Below are 22,655 nucleotides of genomic sequence, written 5' to 3'. Positions count from 1 at the left end.
TCTGATGATGTCGGTAACGACGAAACCCGGTCGCTGGTCAAATAAAAAAGTGGAAAAGCTAAAAATATTGGTTTTAATCTAATAATAAAATAAAAATGCAATTCCATCACGAAGTGTCAGTGGATAATATAAATCTATTACGAAATAATTATTAGATATGTAAACAAATTATTTAAACTCTTAATATTTCTCTTTGATTTAGATTTATTAAACAACAGTTGTAACAAAAAATACAGAAAAACAACCTAACATCACTGAAGTGCCAGTTGTTTTTATTTTATTTTTGTTATTTTTCACAAACTAAAACGAAAATGTACATGGTAATTGGAAGAGAAGCCTTATATCGTAGTCGTACAGGAGAAAGTGACCATCTAACAAAACGTAAAATGTTCAGGAGGGCCATTTAAGTCACGTTTTATTTTGTTGTCGGGTATGTATGAGGAGATGCATGAACGTGGAAGAGGCGAAGAATGTTTGCAAAGACAGAGTGGTGTGACGTTCTATTCTCTCTGCCTACCCCTGCGGGGAAGTGGCGTGATGGTTAGTTAGTTAGTTTTAACTTTTATTCTAACATTTATACATTTTATAAAACAAACATAGACTTACCGGATTTTCGGCCGTTATTTCAGGGTTTGTCGTGATGAATCCAAACCATAATAGCCACAGGGCATTGTTGACAGCAAATGAAGCAAACAGGTTAATATGGAGAGTGATGCGCGCACATCGAAGTGATCTGGAACAAACAACATTTGTTGACTACTATCATAATATATGCACACACACATACAAGTATATACGAAAACACAATAAAATTATATAAAGAAAAAATACTTTATTATATTCTCGAAAAAATAAATTGAACATTTTTTCAACTGATTTAAAGAATTACTAGACTCTTGTATACTACTACTAAACTCTTGTATACAATTGGAATACATATTTTGAATATTGAAAGCATTAACTTTGTGGATCATTTCATTCAAACCCTTATCCGCACCCCAATGGTGCATAGGGCACTGCAGCATACAAACGCAGTGTTATCTTGATCGTTAAAACATGAAGGAAAGGCGATCAGCCCTCCGCTTCAGGTACCAGTCCAGGGTAATATGTCATAAATATTAGAGTGAAAAAAACACTTATATTTATTTGACCCCCCTAGGAATCGAACCCGGGACCTTCAGAACGGTAACCGAGCGTGCTGACCATTACACTACGGAGGCGGACATGTGGATCATAGTGACATATTATTTTGAGAAATAAAAAGACTTTGTTTTTTGATCCTTTCACATTTTTATTAACAACCAACTAGTTTCGGCAAACAACCTGTTGCCGTCTTCTGGGTTTAATTTAGTCATAAATTGATGGAAAAGCAGGTTGTTGCCGAAACAAGTTGGTTGTTAATAAAAATGTGAGTGGATCAAAACAAAGTATCCTTATTTCTCAAAATAATATAATTGGAATACAATTCACCAGTTTGGGCACCATTACTGGATTCATTCTAGGTCAATAGAAAGGGTACAAAATATAATTTTGAAGTATGTTAAATTCAAAATAAATTCATATGGGGATTGTTTGCATTATAATCCATTGCTTTGTTTACTAAATTTAATAAAATTGAGTGATAGGAGAAAACTATTTGATGGATTTTTTAATTTTTTAATTTCAAATAATATTTCAGACTGTCCTTTGATATTGCAAATGATAAATATTTACGCCCCAACCAGAAATATGAGAAACCGTCAAATATTTTACTGTAATAACAGCCGGACAGTGTCTGGATTCAATACTCCTATACACCGAATACAAAACCTCGGCAATGATTTCGCGGACTATATCCATATCTGGAATATGTCACTGCATACCTTACATACTTAATAATCACAATATATGGGGCTAATTCCTTTTTTTTGTTTTATGTTTATCCTAGTTTTGGTAAATACTTTTCAAACGAATAATATTCTTAAAAAGATAAAACGTATTATCTTATCATAAAGTATACAATTTGTAATATATTATGTACAAATTGGCTACAGACGTTCATAAAGGAGAAATAAAATAAAATAAAAATATTAAGTGTAAGCCCCTCTCTAAGCAGAAAAGTTTAGTTTTTTTAGAGTTATCTAATTTAATATTTTCTATTAATTTTCGTGCACTGTTTGAATATCTATCATATGTTTCAGTGATTGAACTCCGATTGTATTCAGTCTACTTGCGTGCTTTTTTAAATATAAGTTTTACTTCGAGAATACCAGTTTTTATTCAAATCTGATGTAACACGTGATTTAATGCATCCTGCATCATTTTCAAACACCATAGATAAAAAAGTGGTATTAACCAAGTAAAACTCAAAGTAAAAATGGAAAGATTACTGGGAAGTGACTGCCAATTCAATTAATGAAAGTACTTTAATCCTTCCTATGCAGAATCCACGCTTAGCATTCATTTATTAGAGTAGACTTTGTTGAGCTTTACTTTGTGACGTAATGAGAACTTAAAAAATGACAATCTGACAGAGAACGGTAGTTACTGGCTTTAGATTGGCTACAATGATTAAAGAAAACACTTGTTTTTTACCACTTGAGTTTTATTATAGACAACATGTTTCAGAAGTTAAACTTCCATCATTCAGGTCTGTATAATAACTTGTATTCAGTTATTATACAGACCTGAATGATGGAAGTTTAACTTCTGAAACATGTAGTCTATAATAAAACTCAAGTGGTAAAAAACAAGTGTTTTCTTTAATCATTGTAACATGTCTTACCACAAAGTTAATGCCAAAATAATTAATGAAATATTAGATTGGCTATGTGAACAATGACGTTATTATTTCGCAATGGATCTTTGTCAGAAGGGAGGAATATCTTATTTAACATACTCAACCTTAAATGACTGTGTTTTGTGTTTATAACACCCGATATAATTAATATTTTCATTCACCATTTTCTTTTGGAAAATTCGCCTTCGAAAAAACGTTATATTCGTAAGTTGGAACAGAAACGATGGAGTTATTTTAATATTGGTAAAATTGCTAAATTATTGGCGGCTCTATTTGTTAATGTCTATGGTCAACCCTCCCACCCCCCTCCCCTCCTATCATATTTGTATAACACAAATGGTAGTGTAGTGGTAAACAAACAATCCATACTACCACAATAAACCACGTGATGTCATAAAACGTTCGATGACGGAAATTTGATGACGTATGTGAAATCACGGTTTCTGTTTTATTCAAATAACTAAAGTTTAAACTTTTATATCTCCCTTAGTTCCCTACAGATTTCAATAAGAATGTTATCGATAGTCTTGTGATTTTTCATATTAATTTATTAGCCGATAATCCAACATCCTGACAAAAGCCTTTTGATAAAGATCTATAAAATATTGTACTAATTTACAAACCCTCTATGGACTTTGTGGGCAGACAAAGGCACGTCGGACCGGTGTGGGTCCATTAACATTCATTAGATGTCGCTAGTTCAGCGCGGTTTGCAAGCAAATAATGACTTTCATACATACTGGAGCATCCGCTTAGATGCAATCACGAACTGGAATATCAGAGATTATAAAACAAAATTGAGAACAAAAATGGGTTAAAAATACGATGTTTTATATATCTGTCATTTGATTACCTTAAATTTGGCATTGGCAGATACTAGATTTGATACTCTCCTCTCATTTCCTTATCTAATTAAAAACATTTGTTCTTTTTCAAAACACGTAGTAACAAACAATAAATATGGGAGTCGAACACTGCAATATATCGTTCCGAACATTTTTAATTTGTTGCCGACGGATGTTAGAGGTCAAAATAAAATATGGAACAAAAGCAAAATAAAGGAACGGATAAATGACCATGAGTTAATTTTATTAAAATTGTAAAATGTTTATATTCTTAATTTTTCTCTCTTTTCTGTGTGTATATTAGGTTAAAATCGTTAAAAACAAATAAAAATGTATTAAAAAATAACTCCACTGACAAGACACACAAGGTGGCTTGGTGGGTCTCTGCAACAACAAAAAAAGTTCGAAATATGTATAAATTGTGAATTGAATAAATGTATACAAATATTTTTTTTTTTTTTAAATGTTAAATCAAACACTGATTTTTTGAGTCTACTAAGTTTTATTTTATTGTTAAAAAAACACAAAAAATATCAATTTTGTGACAATTGTTTCGCCTAGTTATGGCATTTTTAAACGAACGTTTTTAAAAATAAAATACAACTTACTTGACTCAAAAAATCAGTGTTTGATTAAACAGTTAATACATAAATTAAAATAGAGTCCTACAAATTGAGCACCAAATCCTTAAATACACATAGTAATATTGAAAATATCCTCTAATATCCTGATCTGATTTCAAGAAATTTGGTCTTTCTCAGAACACATAGTAACATTGAAAGCTCCCTTCTAAACATTGATTCGATTTGAAGACAGAGGGTACATTTGATTTGTCTCTCCTATGTCCTGGCCCACTTTAATGACATTTGGTCTTTATCAGAACCTATAGTAACATAGAAAACTTCTTTTCATATCCTTTCTCAGAACACATAGTAACATTGAAAGCTCTCCTCTTTACCCTGATCAGATTTGAAGACAGTTGTTCTCTCTCAGATAATATTGAAAACATCTTCCTACATCAGGATATAATTGAAAACATTTGGTCCATATCAGATCTAAAACATAGTAACATTGAATGTTCCCTTTTATTTTCTGATCTTATTTGAAAACATTTGTTCTTTCTCACATCCACTATTCAAAATATTTAAAAAAAGTGTGTTATGAACTGTTTTAACATTTATTTAATTTATTTCTACCATACATTTTTCTTAAATTCTACAATAATATGTATTAGCAGGGTTTTTTCTGAGATGAATGATGAAATGTCTTTGTAATATTATTAGATAAATTTATGTATTAATTTTACATCAAACACAGATTTTTGAGTCTACTAAGTTGTATTTTATTAACAAAAACACATAAAAAATTATATTGTGACAATTGTTTCGCCTTGTTAGGGCATTATCAAACGAATGTGAAGATCAAATGGACTACGGTCCTTATGTAGCTATACAATTCTAAGTGACAGTTTTAACACGTGCAGCAATAATTTATGGGAGACAACAGTAGCTAATGGGGGATGTAGGTTACTGTTGTCTCCCATAAATTATTGCTGCACGTGTTAAAACTGTCACTTAGAATTGTATAGCTACATAAGGACCGTAGTCCATTTAATCTTCACATTCGTTTGATAATGCCCTAACAAGGCGAAACAATTGTCACAATGTAATTTTTTATGTGTTTTTGTTAATAAAATACAACTTAGTAGACTCAAAAAATCTGTGTTTGATTTATAATTAATACATAAATTAAAACGGAGTTCTACAAATTCAACGCCAAATCAATAAATAAATTAGATAAATTGTTTGGTGGTTAATGATCTATCACGAGTCATGTTTGAAGTCATACATCTGAAAAAACTGGTCTCAATTGGTCCGCGATCCATGATTTGTCTTTCCTGCTCCAGACTGTTCCTTTATACTATAGAGTCTTACCAACATCCGGTCCGCTCCGGAAATACTAAGTGGTGTTCTAATATATGAAGATAACTTGAAGGCTGTGGTGTGTTTATACGTGGCGTGAATTATGTATTTGAATACCTACTGAAAGCTTATTGAGCTAATGTTTTCAATTAAACTCTGTCTTTTAGGTGTAGCTTTAAAAAGTTATATGTAGTCTAATGCAATAATTGCCTCTGGGTGCTACAAATGCATTGAACGATAGACGGGCAGCATCAACTGAAGGAATGTGTATTTGATTACGCATTTATATCGATTGTTGCGCGATATGATCGATAATCCTGAAATTATCCGGAGCATTGGTCTGTATGTTCCCGATAGTTACCTAAGACAGCGTCGACATAGATTGTTTCACATTCCTATACACAGGACCAACCTGCCGATGGTTATGCCTGTAGGAATAGCTACCGCTATGTTAAACAATATCACATTGGATATTGATATGTTCCACGTGTCCGAAGGAGTTTTCCGAAGCGGGATTCTTCTACACCTTTAAGTCTTCTTGCTTACTTTTAATATATACGCCTTGAATATTATTTGTTATATATATATATATATATATATATATATATATATATATATATATATATATATATATATATATATATATATATATATATATATATATATATATATATATATATATATATATATATATATATATATATATATATATATATATATATATATATATATATATATATATATATATATATATATATATATATATATATATATATATATATATATATATATATATATATAAATTTTTTGTTTTTAAATTAATTGTTGTTGTTGAAAACTGGTAAATTCTTAATAAAAAAAGCTCAGAAAATACTCACTTAAAATATGTGAAGAGTGCTAGGGAGAGAAGCAAAGCCACCAGTGATATCGCATATCCGAATTGATATACAGACACCACTAATTGTCTCATCTGTAAAGCAAAAACAAACAAAAATACATTAAAATTTTATTTACAAATCAGGGGATCAGAACCGTTGAGAAATACGAATGCTAAGATGGCCAGCTGGAGTGTCCCTTAGAGACAAAATAAAGAATTCACGCATTCGTGAAGACGGGTTGAAACTGACATCAAGGCAAATACGACGTAGAGAACATGAATATATCGTAAACCAGGCGATCGCTATGGATCTTCCTCGAAAAGCATCTAGAGGAAGACCAAAAAATTCATGGATACTACAGAAAGATAACATGATTCGAAGACATGACCTAGGTGACGTTGTAAATGATAGAAGGATCTACAGCCTGAGGACGAGGAGATCTGACCGTAAGAGTCTACAAAAACAAAATCTAACTAACTTATTAAGTAACTACAAACGCCACTTCCCCGAAGAAGTAGAGAGAGAGAACAGAACGCCACATCAATCTGCCTTTGCAAACAATCTTCAACCCCTTTCAAGTCTTTCTGCGTTATTCGTCTCATAAATTTGTTATACCGTTCTTTCCGCACTCATTCGTTCCACATGTCCAAACGATCTCAACACTAACTCACTAAAGTAACTAACCATCAAGCCGCTTCCCCGCAGGGGTAGGCAGAGAGAATCTAACGCCACACCACTCTGTCTTTGCAAACATTCTCCGCCTCTTCTAGGTTCATGCATCTCCTCATACATACTCGACGATTATAACGACTCCTGATCCGGCCGCTTTCAAGTATTTGACATACCTGATTGTCTGAAGTTTTTCAAGTTTTCTCAAGTTTCCAAGATTCAAGTTTTCATCTCAACACACCTTTCTAAATTTTATTTTTGATTTTATTTCATATGGAAATGTATTTTTTAAATCGTTCACGATTAAATTTGCTGACTTCGCCAGTGACTAACTCAAAAAGAGTTTGCCAATCGACCCCCGTTATCTGATTGGCAACTTTCGGGAAAGAGATTGTATCTCTACAGAGTACGAAACTACTTTGCCGTAACACACTAAAGCTCTTAATCATCGCCTCACAACTACACGTGGAGTTCCAGCGCTAAAGAATAAAGTTCGCGAAATAAAAGCGTTCATTTTGGGACTTTTGATTCGAATATCAAACAAACATTACAGCGAATGGCGTCAAACAAATTTACCCTAGATTGCACTCGATTAGGTTTACGTAACAAAATAAAGTTTACATGAATATATGAATATATATATATATATATATATATATATATATATATATATATATATATATATATATATATATATATATATATATATATATATATATATATATATATATATATATATATACATATATATACATATATATATATAAACACATATATACATACATAATTTTCTCAATTTTGTTACATTCGACTATAATATTTCAAAGTGTGGGACAGACTATCGAAAACTTGTGTGATGAATACAGCAGAAGAGGTCTGAAGATCTTTGGGTTCTGTTCAACTTTGCATTTTTTTTTTAATAAATACATTTATTAACATCTAAATCTTGAATTTTTGAAATTTCCACCTACATATTATGTATGCATATTGGGAGGACGGCATCTTTACTCGATCGTATCTCCTTGTGTATTGACTTCTTTATCCCGCATTCATTGTTTTATATATATAAATATATATATATATATATATATATATATATATATATATATATATATATATATATATATATATATATATATATATATATATTATATAAATAAACATATATTAGCGTGTTAAGCTGCCGTGCTGGAGATCCTGGGTTCGATTCCCAGAGGGGGGTGAAAATAAATATAAGCGATTTTACTTTTTAATATTACCCTGGACTGGTCGCTGAAGCGCAGTAGTGATCACCTTGCCTTCATGTTGGTAACGATCAAGATAACACTGCGTCATTATGATGACTTATACAAAAAAGATAAAACTCTGAGCATGTCTGGGCGAAAGACACCCGTTTGGCTGGCTGTAGTGATCATTTTATACACTTGGGTAACGTTCACCATTTTCACAATTTTTGAACATGCATATTGCATTAATTTTCTACACACACACACACACACACACACGCACACACACACGCACACACACACACGCACACACACACACCACACACCACACACCACACACAATACACACATATACACACATTTTAACCTGAAATTACTGAGACTAAAAACGTTTGTTTTGTTTGTAATATCAAATTTAAAAATGATTTTTCTTTTTTATTAATACGAAAATGACTTGTTTATTTTGATACTATATTACCTTTCAATACACTTTAAAAAACAATTGGTATTGCACAAAGTAAACTATGAATTGTAAGGAGAGTATTATATTACCATACCATAAAATTAATAATCATTTAAAATACAAAATGGAAATAAATAAAATAAATGGTTCATCTCCCCTTCCCCTTCTCAGTAAACCAAGAATTTGTTTGTTTGCATACATAAGTGTTTGTTTGTTTACAGGTAAACTGAACACCTGTATGCTAACAATGATAGGATTCCATCATTGAAACTTGATTGCTTAGAAATTATTTGAATATATCGCTCACTCCTTTCAAGAACGTCATAAATCAAAAATCGTCAATTTTCAGTTGTGCATGTTTTCAGAATGCCCAGAAAATGTACTTTATCCCAGCAAAAGCGGCATATTTTTAACTTAACTTTTACTTTTTAAAAGTTAACTTTTTAAAAGTGATGTTTTTGCATTTTGAAGAAAAGCTGTTGTTTAATTAAAAAAAAAAACAATAAACTAAATATTTTTCAAATGGAGAAAAAACCTTCAGGTTTTCTTTAAAAGATTTTATGCACAGTAAAAAGTTCAGTAAGTGGCTTGATATTTATTTTTAATACATTGTATTATATTTTTAAACTTTAAAAACGTTCTCCTGAAAAATCTATTTTTTTGATTTATGACGTTCTTGAAAGGAGTGAGCGATATACGATTACCGACGTTTATAATTGATGTTCCGCCTCAGTAATTGAGCTCTCGGGTTCGATTCCCAGGGGGATGAAATAAATATAAGTGGATATACAAAACTCCGTTATTAAAAAATATTTCCGTTTATAGATTTTCACTGAATATTCCCGTCTGTAAATATAATCTAAAACTTTATTATTACGATGCAGTGCCCTATGCACGATTGGTTATGAAAAGATCTAAGATGAAGTAAAATCATAATTACTTACCGATAGGTCTTCCAGATTAACACATGTGGTATAGTTTGACCACTCCTTGTTGGAGTTAGGGTGTCGGAACCAACTCCCATCTGGCTCGCAATCTTTGTGCGCTGTTCCTGGAAATAAATAAATATATTTTTTTTAAATATATATTTTTTTTTTTTACAAAATACATATTTATTTTATTTTCTTCTTATTTATTCGGGAATTCTTACATATAAAAAATGATATAATAAACAATAGTTACATTAACAATAATAAACATTACATTACATTAACAAAAATAGTAACGTTAAAAAAAAAGCCAATTAAACAATTCCACATTTATGTTATAAAACAATAAAAAAACATTCAGAGATTTAAAAAAAGGGTACGATATAAAATAATACATTAAGCAGGAAGGAGAAAGAAAGGAGAGGAATTGAAAGGAGAGGGTGGTTAAAGGATTTTTTTCTAGGTAAGAAGTAAATAATACAAAATAGTTGGAAAATTAACAATACATTCAAATACAACGTTTCTACCTCTCTAATAAAGTAGAAACTTGTGTTTAGAGAGGGAGTTCGTTTTACAATTTTTTTGTTTTTTTTTTTTAAGCAAAGTAAATTTAATAAAGCAAATAATATTAAAAATTAAAAATAAAGAAAGTAAATAAAATAAAAATAAAAATTCTTTGGTATGGAGTCTAGGTAGGGGTGAGTCTTATATCTTTTGAAATGTTAATTGAAATGTAAGGTCTTTTAAACAATACAGCCTATCATTCGAAGGGTGAAATCCAGTATTAATTTCAATTTTACTTGGTAAATACCACTATTGTTTTAATTTATTTTAATTTATGAAGATATTTCTTAGTTTTTTTTTTAAATTTATTAAATATACTTAGTTAAATTTTTTAATACAATTTCTATGCGTTTATACATATGGCAAACTTAAAATTTTAGTTTTGCTGTGCCTCTCCAAAAAAGAGACTGACACTCAAGGTTTTTTGTTTTATTTGATTAATGGTATTTTACCCTTCATTTATATGTTTTCTAAATGTTGAAATGTAAAGGGTTTTAATATTCTTTTAAGAATTTTGATATCTTCTATTTTTTTTGTTTCTTTAGGGAGTTTATTAAAGTATTTAATTTACAAATATTCCTTGATTTTTTTCATACATATACATGAATATATAATATATTAAAAATAGTTATAAGTTCGTCATTGCGAGTTTTTACGGGTTAAACCAAAAATGAACATGAAAAAAAAGAGTTCTCCGATTATATGAGGGTTCTAACATTTGAGATTTATTGTGTGCTGGAGGATTTTATTCGGTCGTGTTACCTAAAATATTAAATTCCTTGAGACTGTACTTTAGTGAGTATGAGATGATTCGTTCATTCGTGCATGAACAGATCTCCACGACCCGTTCTGATTCACTGTCCAAAAGAAGCAGATCGCACGTTATCGTTGAATCTCGTTAACGAACGAAGATGCCCTGGAAATCGTCATAAAACTGTCCGTTAAACAACGTCTACTACTACTGATATTATCATCACGCAGTTTTTCTGCAGGGATAGGCAGAGAGGATGGATCATCAAACTCCTCTGTCCTAACGTTCACTCCCAGCTTCCTTCATACACATACTTCAAGTCATAGATGCCCTCCGATTACGTATACTTTTGATACCACCAGATCTAAGGTTCTGATTGATCTGGTCGTGCCAAAAAAGTAATATTTTTTTTATTTACTGTTTCGTTATGTTCAATATAATTATAAAAATCTTTTATTCAAAGACTTTATTGTGAATCGTGTAAATTAAGCATCATAATGAATCAAATATTAAAATTTTACCTTAATTTGATACTTTTATTTCATTCATCTAGTTCATTAGCGGATGAATCAATGAACAACGTCAGAATAACTGAAAAATATATAGATCAAAAGAACCGTTCTTGACGAACGGGTCGTTTGTTGATAATGATCTACTGATGCGGATCATCTGAATAAATGGATTTTACTCGTCTCTAGTGTGTATAGTCTCGTTTACAACAAGACACGCAATAAATTCGCTCGTAAAAATTTTATTCACAAATTTCGCTACTTTCAAGACGTTTTATTGGAAAAGTGACCAAGGTCCGATGAAGGAACTCATACGACACCCATCCTAAAAATATTTATTTATTATTGTGAAGCTTTCTTTATTTTCGTTAGTTTTTGAGTATTTTTTTTGTTAAGTATTATTTTCTTTAGTTATTTAAAACATGTAATTAAAAAAAAACTACATACTTAGACCCTATTTAAACATTACAGAGCTGAAAATCGTTATTTTGATTCTGGTATTCTTTATCAAAAGCGTGGTCAGTCGATATACCGACGATGACACCAGTGTATGCTGGCAGTCGAGCCGGGATCCGTTTGTGTCCCAGCGTACGCGTTTCTAAAGTACCGATTCATCAATAATATTTACAAATGAACGATTTTTAAATAAACATTTGGGATTTTTTAAAACAAATTTTTAATTATTAATAGAGAATTTTTTTGGTTAAAACCTAGTGTTTTTGTCCTTACAATTTTGGATTCGCCGATGGAAAATGTGCGTTACACTCAAATTAGTGATATTGGGGATGAAATTGGAATATTTAATAATCGGAAGATGCACTCCGATAGTGAAAATTCCGAGAAGAGCCCGAAATGAAAATTGTCTGTGTTTTCCTCACATTGCGTTTATTTAAAAATTATGATAAGGATGTATATAACAAAATGCTGTTTATTTTGCAAAATTTATTTTTTAAATCGATTATTTTTTGAGAAAAATATTATTGATTTTGTGCACGCCTAATAAAAAGGACCATTTTTGTAAAAAAATGTCTGAGCAATTTAAGCACACATATAAGAAAAAAACTCATAACTAAAATAGTTTAAATTGTCCTTAAACATCGAGTATGTGGGTTTTTAGCACAAACGGAAAAATGTTCTCCAAATAACCCTATTAGACGGTCCATGGATAATAATATGGTGGACAGATATGTGGGGTGAAAATATTGGATTTCCTTTTCAAATAGTGTGCTTTGTTCTTGTGCAACCACTAGAGTAGGATACGGATAACTGGACGACACATCAAGTAGGTCTTTTTACAAATATCATCCAGACATTGAAGACACTTTAAGTAGGTGTTAGTAATAACACTAACCGGACTCTGAAGACACTTCAAGTTGGTATTAATACAAATACTAACCAGACATTGAAGACACCTCGAGTCGGTATTAATACAAATACTAACCAGACATTGAATATACTTCGAGACGGTATTAGTACGAACACTCACCAGACTCTGAAGACACTTCAAGTCGGTATTAATACAAATACTAACAAGACTTTGAAGACACATCAAGTAGGTATTATTATTCATACCAACAAAACTATAAGGACACTTATAGTTTTATAAAGGTATTAGTACAAATACTAACATAAATAGTAATAATAGTTTGTTTTTGATTAAAGAAAACACTTCGTTTTTTACCACTTGAGTTTTATTATAGACTACATGTTTCAGAAGTTAAACTTCCATCATTCAGGTCTGTATAGTAACTAAAATATAAAATATAAAATTAAAATATAAAATATATTGTTTCAAAATTCTTCACCATTGCTTTCCATTTTTCCTTTGTTTTCAAACTCCGTCCCTTGACTAACCCCTTCCCCTTACTTTCCCCTCTTCTTATTTATGGAACAATTTTATATTTTATATTTTAGTTACTATACAGACCTGAATGATGGAAGTTTAACTTCTGAAACATGTAGTCTATAATAAAACTCAAGTGGTAAAAAACGAAGTGTTTTCTTTAATCATTGTAACATGTCTTACCACAAAGTTAATGCCGAAACAATAAATAAAATATAGTTTGTTTTTCTTCGTGTAAGTGTTTTTCAATTAACATAAATTTTTAAAAATGTTTCTATATTAACATCTATTTTTTAATAATATTTTCACCCTTTCATTTGCCACTTAAGGGTTGTTTATTTTTAACTTACAGCGTTATCCACTTACAGGGATTACAGCCAACCGAGGCGACTTCCCACAAATTTTAAATGACATGCACTTAGATTTACAGTTTGGACTCCCTCAAGTTTAATTTCACCTCGGTACCATTAAAATATATTGCCATTAACAAGTTTGAGTCTCATGAATATTAATGTCGCGAAATAAGTACGAAACAAAATACTTTTAACCCTCTTCATTTCGGCGGTTTTGAAAGATGAGTTTTAAAAAAATCAAACACTTAACATTTAACATTTTAAGTGCGTTCAAATCCCTGTTACAAATAAAGTTTTCAACAAAAATAGTTATTTAAAAAAAAATATAAAATATATATATATATATATATATATATATATATATATATATATATATATATATATATATATATATATATATATATATATATATATATATATATATATATATATATATATATATATATATATATATATATATATATATATATATATATATATATATATATATATATATATATATATATATATATATATATATATATATATATATATATATATATATATATATATATATATATATATATATATATATATATATATATATATATATATATATGTATTTATATAAATTTTTAAAACAAATATATATTACAACATACGAACTTTTAAGATATTTATTTTAAAACAAAAAAAACGATAAGCGACTTAAAATCCAGTGAAATCAACATAAAAGTGGAGAAAAAAAAATTAAGCCTTATGAAATGAATGTCGCTTATCCTGGAAAATTGAGGTATTTTTTATGACCATTTTGCTATAGGCAGTCGTGGCAATCGGTGCTCAACGAGGGGCTTATTTTCTACCATTTGTGGATTGGCGGCTCGACGATAAATCAAAAAGTTTCAATACTCACTAATGCTGGGAATGAGTCGGTGACAGACTGCACGAATTGATGACAAAGTTAAAATCAGTTTCGAGCTGTGGACTGATTGAAAGGGATTCGCTCTATTTTATAAAACGATTTGTGATTTTACACTCCAGAGACCTTTGAGGGTACATGAACTGTAACAGAGGGTGTTTGTGAATAAGGGTGGTTTAAATTTAGTCAATTACTGATGCCTGACTGACTGACTCACACTGCTAAGGCTCTTCTTGCAATAATAGAATTCATCAAGCGTCCGGCTGCGTTGAAAGCTATCAGTAAGGAGTCTTAATAATCGGCGGGTATGTATGAGGAAATGCATGAACGTGGAAGAGGCGAAGAATGTTTTCAAAGACAGAGTGGGGAGGCGTTCTTTTCTCTCTGTCTACCCCTGCGTAGAAGCAGCGTGATGTTTAGTTAGTTAGTGTTGAGATGGTTTGGATTTAGATTTTTTTAATTCCCAATATTTCAATAACTCTTTTTTATTTAAAACTACGTATTTATTTTGAAAAAAAAAACTCGTTTTTAAATACAATGAAGGTGTTTGTTACAAAAATTCAATTACGTCAAATGTTACCTTGGTTTAAAGAAAATGAAGTTGCGAATTAACGTGTGTTGGGCCTTTACACGTAGTTATACGTCAAGGTTTTTATATGTTGTTTATATGTTGTAGAGGATAATAGGTTGTATGGCCTTTAAATGCCCAGACTTCCATATTCTCCATTATCTAGTATACAAATATTTGCTATGATTTTTTCCGTTATAAATAATTTAACAAAAAGTATGTGTATATTTAAAGAAATAAGCATTAGAGGAGATTGCAGCAAAGAGATGAATTCCCGGATTGCATAAGGTTTAAGAGATTTAGTGGGACGTACGTTGTCCAATCTTTCCGTAGATTCCTTTATTAGGTACGAGCAAGTCCTTTGTTACAGTCGAGAAGGAATGTAATCAAGTACTGGAGCAACCCCCGAACTGCTAAATTACATAAAACATACAATGTTATGTAGGTACGACACTTGCTTGTAACTTAGAGCTAAGTGAACAATTCGATTCAAAGTTACAAAAAGGTCTATTGTCAAAATATTTAACCATTATTTTTAATTTATTGGTGTATACCACTAAATGAGTTTTATTTCACTACATACGACTAGTTACGAAAACCAAAAATGTTTTCATCTACAGGTGAAAAGTAAAACGTATTTAAATTTTTGAAATGTTTTTTTTTTTTTAATAATCACCATATCATTTCACAAAGTTAATGCCGAACTAATTAATATGTGCCTCAACTTGATTTGAAATATTTATCGTTCCTCTTGAAAAAAATATGGAAGTCTGAGCATCCCAGGGCTTACGACCTGGCATTTGGTTAGCTTAAGCGGTCAATTTATACACTTATGTAACGTTCACCATTCTGCCCATTATTGAACATCCATATTGCATTAATTCTTGAAACCTGTATATATGCAATGGTCTCGGAACCTACCACATGTGGGTACGTTTTTTGATACGTTTGAAAGTGTGGCTGATTGTAGCGCCACCAGTTGATAAATTGGCAAAGATTTATTGACCTTGCTCTATTAAAGGGGAACCATAGATACTTCATATCAAGTCGAGAAACCTATAAATTGGCATATCATCACTAGGGTGAATAAAACAGTTTCTGATATAATAAATTATTTAACTCAAAAATTTTTTGAACATACCTAAACACAGCAGAAAAATCCTGTGATACCTTTCGTCTTCTCAATAACGTAAGTTTAATTTTCACAAAATTTACCACCGGAATTGCGTGTGTTTGACATTTCCACCGAGCAAAGCTATATACGAGTATTTTCAACATAAATTTATAATAGTTGAAAAAAGTTTAATAAATAACAAACATTTTCAAACTGTTGAACTGACGTTTGTGGAATGAACGTAAGCATAGAGAAAGTGAGAGAAATATAGAGTTATTTTAAATTTCTACTTACAGTCGCTGAAAAATTCGTTGAACGTAACGAAATTCGGATATAATATTTTTAATATTTTGAGTAAACATTTCAAAAATTTAATTAACAAACGATAGTCTAAGAGTGTCAAAAATGAAGACTCTATGGAGCATATTTTTCTAATAAGTGACACCAGGATAGAGAAATATGCGAGATCGAAGATATCGTTAGGTAGGAAGGCAACGAAGAAAACAACGGTATGCGCATGTGAGGAGAATGGAATCATCCAGACTCCCCCACATTGCACTGCATGGCCAACCCCAAGGTAGAAAACTCCCGGATAGACCACCAAAGAGGTGGATCGACAGCTGGTAATCGACATCGCAGGAGGCTAATCCCTTTTAAAAACACGCCAAAGGCCACTTATATTAGGATACAAGGGGTGAAAATGATCATTTTTCAATATGAATATTTTTATTTTATTGTATCTTCAATTTTACCACATGTCAAACAATGATATTTCCACATTTTATTAAGTATTTAAAATATTTTATTTTTGTTGGCTTCATTCCTTTTTCTAGTTCGCGCCTCAAAAGAGGATGAAATTTCAAGCTTCGTTAACCGAAACCCCGTATATCCAGAAATTGCAAGTCGGTCAGAGGTTCTGCCGGATTACTATCTTCTACTTTTTCGGGTGAGCAAATCGTAGCATGTCTGGAAGAATTTGTGGTATTTCCTTCTTAGATACAGAGGAAATGTAATATCAAACATTGCACTGTCGTCAAAGTCATAGTTTTTGAATGAGATGAATCATCATTGGCTGGTTTGAAAAAGCTTTTATTAAATGCAGACACTTTTATTTAAATATATCGCTCACTCCTTTCAAGAACGTCATAAATCAAAAATTGTCAATTTTCAGTTGTACATGTTTTCAGAATGCCCAGAAAATGTACTATATCCCAGTAAAAGCGGCATATTTTTAACTTAATATTTACTCGCTATAGGGCAGAAAGTGTGGTTTTTGCATTTTGAAGAAAAGGTATTGTTTAATTATTTTTTTTAATATACTAAATATTTTTCGAATGGAGAAAAAACCTTCAGGTTTTACCTAAAAAGATCTGTTGCACAGTAAAAAGTTCAATAAGTGGCTTGATATTTATTTTTAATACATTGTGTTATATATTTAAACTTTAAAAACGTTCTCCTGAAAAATCAAGTTTTTTGATTTATGACGTTCTTGAAAGGAGTGAGCGATATGCAAGATTTCAACCGGATTATTTTATATACTAAGAGACCAGTGAAAACATGATTTAAAATTTTTATGCGGCTTATAATTTGACTTACAATTTGGGTGTTATGCTTAGCTTAACACCTAAGACAGCATTTTGAGTGTGTCTAAATACTTATTCACAAATCTGGATTATCTTCAATTAGAAGTAATTTTTATATTAATTTTGACATCTTAACAAAAGTTTCTTTAATTTCACCATAGATGTCTCTAGTGAAATTCTAGTGACTGCGTTTCGAATTTGAACCATAAATATTAATAAATTAAAATATATTTTAAAAAAATATATATATATATATATATACATATATATAAATACATATATATATATATATATATATATATATATATATATATATATATATATATATATATATATATATATATATATATAAATATATATATATACATACATATATATATATATATATATATATATATATATATATATATATATATATATATATATATATATATATATATATATATATATATATATTTACGTTTACGTAAATTTCGTTTTACGGGCCGGTAGGAAATCACATTTCTAAAATCTGGCCCGGCTACAGAAAATATTGGCCACCTATGGCGTAGACCAAGAACAAGCAAAAGAAGAAGAGAACCCACAGTAAATATTCTTATGAAGATATTTCCTTGATGTTAATTTGATATAAATCTTAGTTAATGTGCCTTCAAAACTAAAACATTCCGTTCAACCATTCGGTACATTTAACGAACAGTTTAGAGACTAAACTTTAGAGTAATAAATGCTGACATTGATGCGCGTATAACTCTTTTAATTGCTTTTTAGGACTTACGAGGCACTCCAGAATCGCATTCATTACACTTAATGTATAATAAACGGGTCTATTCTACTAAATTAATATACTATTCAATTTTAAAGAAGAAAATATGAAATAAGGTATTCCTATTATTACATTTTGACATCTCAGCAAAGATAAAGAATATGGAAGTCTAGGTATTTACAGGGCTTATGTTCTTCATTGAGATGTCGGAATTTAAAAATTAATGATAAAACCCTGATTTGAGAACAAATATTTGTACACACTCAATGTTATTCCTAATTTATTTTTTGACATCTCAACATACATACATGCAAACGGATATGTAAGTCTGTACAATTACGGGGCTTACGATCGTCATAGTCTGGTTTGAGTGATCACTTTACACACGTGTAACAGTCACCAATTCTAACCATGATTGACAACCACACTACTCAAATTCTCGGAAGTTCAATATATGTACTTATATGATCCAATTTCGAAACATTGAACTTAAATCACTAGAATTTTCACTAGAGATATCTCGGCTGTCCAAACTTGAGCAGCCTGTTCAAACTCAAAACACAGTAAGGGATTTTTTTTGTAGTACGTTTTTTTTTAAATATTTTTGGACTACTTATATAGATTCTACTTAGCCTAAAAATGCAAAAAAAACGTACTACAAAAAATGTCCCTTACTGTGTTTTAAGTTTGGAAATCCGATCTATTGCTGAAATGAGGAAGCTTTATAATTGATCAGAAACTCTTTAATTTGTATATGAGGTCCGAATCCAGGATTATAAACACATACATGAGGAACGCCAGAAAATATCATTTTCATTTTATTATTTGAGCTTACCATTTGACCAGATAATTTATTAACATTTTTAGTGTGTCCTGATATTTTTTCACAAATCTGGATCATCTCCAATTACAGGAGCTATATTCAAATTATTTTTTGAAATCTCATCAAAGATGAAAAAGAATATGAAAGTCTGGGCATTTACGGGGCTGACGACCATCATAGGCTGGTTTAAGTGATCACTTAATAATGAATAATGGTTGTCAATATTGGGTAGAATTGGTGAATGTTACACGTATGTAAAGTGATAACTTAAACCAGCATATGACGGTCGTCGGCCCCGTAAATGCCCAGACTTCCATATTCTCCTTCATCTTTGATGAGATGTCAAAAAACAATATGAAAAATTAATCCTCCTATTATTTGAGATAATCCAGATTTGTGAACAAGTATTTGGACATACTAAAAATGTTGTCTATGAATTGTGTTTAGACAATTCGTTTAACGTAACGCAAATATTGATTTCGAGCAATTTGAAACGTAAACGCGAGGTTTCGAGAATACCCGGGTCGTGATATCTTCATAAGTATCCGGCGCGTATCACTTCTGTATCATTAAGGGCGAAGGGGTGGAATCTCGTGAAGAAATTCTCCAGGGTAGCGCTAATTACGCACCCTCTATCGGCAGGCCTCTCACGACCCCCTAATTGACGTCACCCGGGAATATATTGTCTGGCTAAAACGAACTTTACGCCAATTTAAAAGTGTACGAGATTAATTAGAACCTGCTTTTTATATAACTCAGAAGTAAATAAGGTTATTCCTTAATTGTTGTAATTAACATTCACATGCGAAGTGATGGGGCAAGTGAACAAAGCTGCAGCCATCTCAGGATGTCTGAAAAATGCTATATGGAAAAACCCTAAGATGAAGATCGGCAGCAAGATCAAGATATACAAAACTTGTGTCCGACCCATCATGACGTATGGAATCGAAAGTAGAGCAGACACCGCTGCCACAAAAAACGCGCTTAGAGTGTCAGAAATGAAGACTCTGAGAAGCATAACAGGCAAAAGTCTTCGAGATAGATTGAGAAATGCCAAGATCAGGGAAATATGCGAGATCGAAGATGTCGTTAGGTGGGGAAGGCAACGAAGAAGACAATGGTATTCGCATGTGAGGAGAATGGAACCATCCAGACTCCCCCACATCGCACTGTACGGCCAACCCCACGGTAGACGACTCCCGGGCAGACCACCAAAGAGATGGGCCGATAGCTGGGATTCGACGTCGCAGGAGGCTAATTCCTCTTAAAAACAGGCCGCAAGGCCTACAATAAGAAGAAGAAGAAGAGAACATTCACATTTAAGACATGAAGCTACCTATGCGGTCAAATAGTATTTTTAAATAATAAAAAAAAAACATTTATGTATTAAATGTTAAATCAAACACTGATTTAAAAAAAAAAAATATTAATCGATTCGGCAGTCACTTTATGGTAAAATCTATCCATTTTTAATAAATATTTTACTTAGTAAATACCACTATTTCTTAAAATCTACTGTGACACGTGTTTCGATGCATTCCGCATCATTTTAAAATACTGTATGTGAAGCTAATTCTAAATTTTAGAGTTGGGTCCTTGGGACGTTGTAGGTTGAAGAGGGGGTAGGAGCATACAAGATGTCTTAATAATAATTATTATTCTGAATTTGCCAATCACGTAATAAAAAATCACTCATTTGATAAAAATAAAGGTTTAAATATATTACACACATGCAACAGAGGACTTAAATTAGATTACTTAGAAATATAAAAAAGTTAAAAACCGTAAAAATATTTTGAATTTTGTTAAGTATATAGTGTTTTAGTATTAATAAGTCTTGATAAAGAAGCGGTAGCTTCGAAACCGGTATACGTTAAAATTAAGTTATAATGAAATATTTAAAATGATTTAAAAACAAAGTTCATTTTAATAATAAAATGGAAAATCACAATGCTAGTACTTCAAATATGAATTATATTTCCATTTCGTTTAATGTTTTTACAAAATCACCCTTATTGAATTTATTTAGAGCATAAAATATATTTTTTTTGTGAAAGACGTAACGCCGTGTAATATAAAATACAAATTTACACCAAATGTTTGCGCCCAATCTACTTAAAACGCAAATCCTGTTTTTCCGGCGCGCGCTGGAGGTTGTCACACGCGCTTCAGCGGTTTCCTACACGTCACATTTTACACTCATCAATTTTGAAAAACTGACAAACATTTCTCGCGTCAGGCCTGTCAGTACGAGCAGTCTAACAGGGCGCTAAGTGTTTAAAAATGCATGATTTTTCAGTGTTCCGATGGAAATCGGCAGAAAACAAATCTTTTTGAATATTTTATACCAAAATGGTGAATCCTCAATTTAAATTCTGTATTTCGAAAACGATGTTACATATTTTTTGAAAATAAAAATGAGGTGTTAACAGACCTGTTGTTTCAATACAATTATACATACAACTATTTTTTAAACTCGTATATTTTTTTAAATTCATTATTTGTTTATACAAACCTCCGCTCGTTTGCGAGTGATTTTGGATCTTACAAACAAAACATTTTACAAAAAAAACGGTATAAGAAAAGATAGAGAGACGTGAAAATAATGAACTGAAATTAATTTAAATATGAAATCACTTATTTGATTTACATTTTAAATGGTTGTCGTGGGTCAATAATTTTTTTTAAATATCTTCAGTTTTAAATCAACTGTTGATGAGAGTAAAACTTGTGAAATTCTTGGAACTTATAGTGAAAATAATATTTTGTCATGCATAATTAAATTGAGTTGTTAAAATTTGAGAGCTAATTTTGCTTTTTCGCCAATGAATAGAAAAGCTATTCTTTAATTTATAATGGAAATGGGTAGATCTAAAATAGATCGCATAATTTGGCACCCTTTTATATAATATTTTGTGGTAATTTTTATAGTATGATAAAAATCTTCAAATTCGTATTAATCTTATTAGTGAACAGTGGCATGTCCGTTAGATGGAATGTTTAATATGTCCTCATATGTACCACGGTATGTGACTCGTATATCTTAACTTACATGGGTTGGGGGCTTAAAACTCCTTGTAATTCGAATTAAGTGAATTCCAGTCTGGACGCAATTTTTAACGAATTCTTCAAGCTAGAATAAAACGAATTTTTAAAGGGTGACCACAGTCAAGTG

The 22,655-nt window shown here is 30.9% G+C and overlaps 1 protein-coding gene across 1 annotated transcript in view; it reads right to left on the bottom strand.

Moving 5' to 3' along the window:
* The window catches only part of Dh31-R (Diuretic hormone 31 Receptor), a gene marked incomplete at its 3' end in the record, with an annotated part of 103,664 nt that overhangs the window by 49,014 nt on the left and 31,995 nt on the right, over window positions 1-22,655 (bottom strand). Inside the window, exons 3-5 of the mRNA XM_088273090.1 lie at window positions 9,727-9,833; window positions 6,425-6,516; window positions 607-733 (exon numbers count right to left, since the gene is read on the bottom strand). Coding sequence (XP_088129216.1) covers window positions 607-733; window positions 6,425-6,516; window positions 9,727-9,833 — 326 coding nt within the window. The remainder of the gene's footprint in view (window positions 1-606; window positions 734-6,424; window positions 6,517-9,726; window positions 9,834-22,655) is intronic.

The sequence above is a fragment of the Brachycentrus maculatus genome, unplaced genomic scaffold (genome assembly GCF_059751285.1).
Source record: "Brachycentrus maculatus isolate JH-2025_06_01 unplaced genomic scaffold, ASM5975128v1 h1tg000547l, whole genome shotgun sequence".
Lineage (NCBI taxonomy): Eukaryota > Metazoa > Arthropoda > Insecta > Trichoptera > Brachycentridae > Brachycentrus > Brachycentrus maculatus.
The sequence above is the reverse complement of the archived record's forward strand: the minus strand, read 5'-3'. Positions and strand labels throughout refer to the sequence as shown.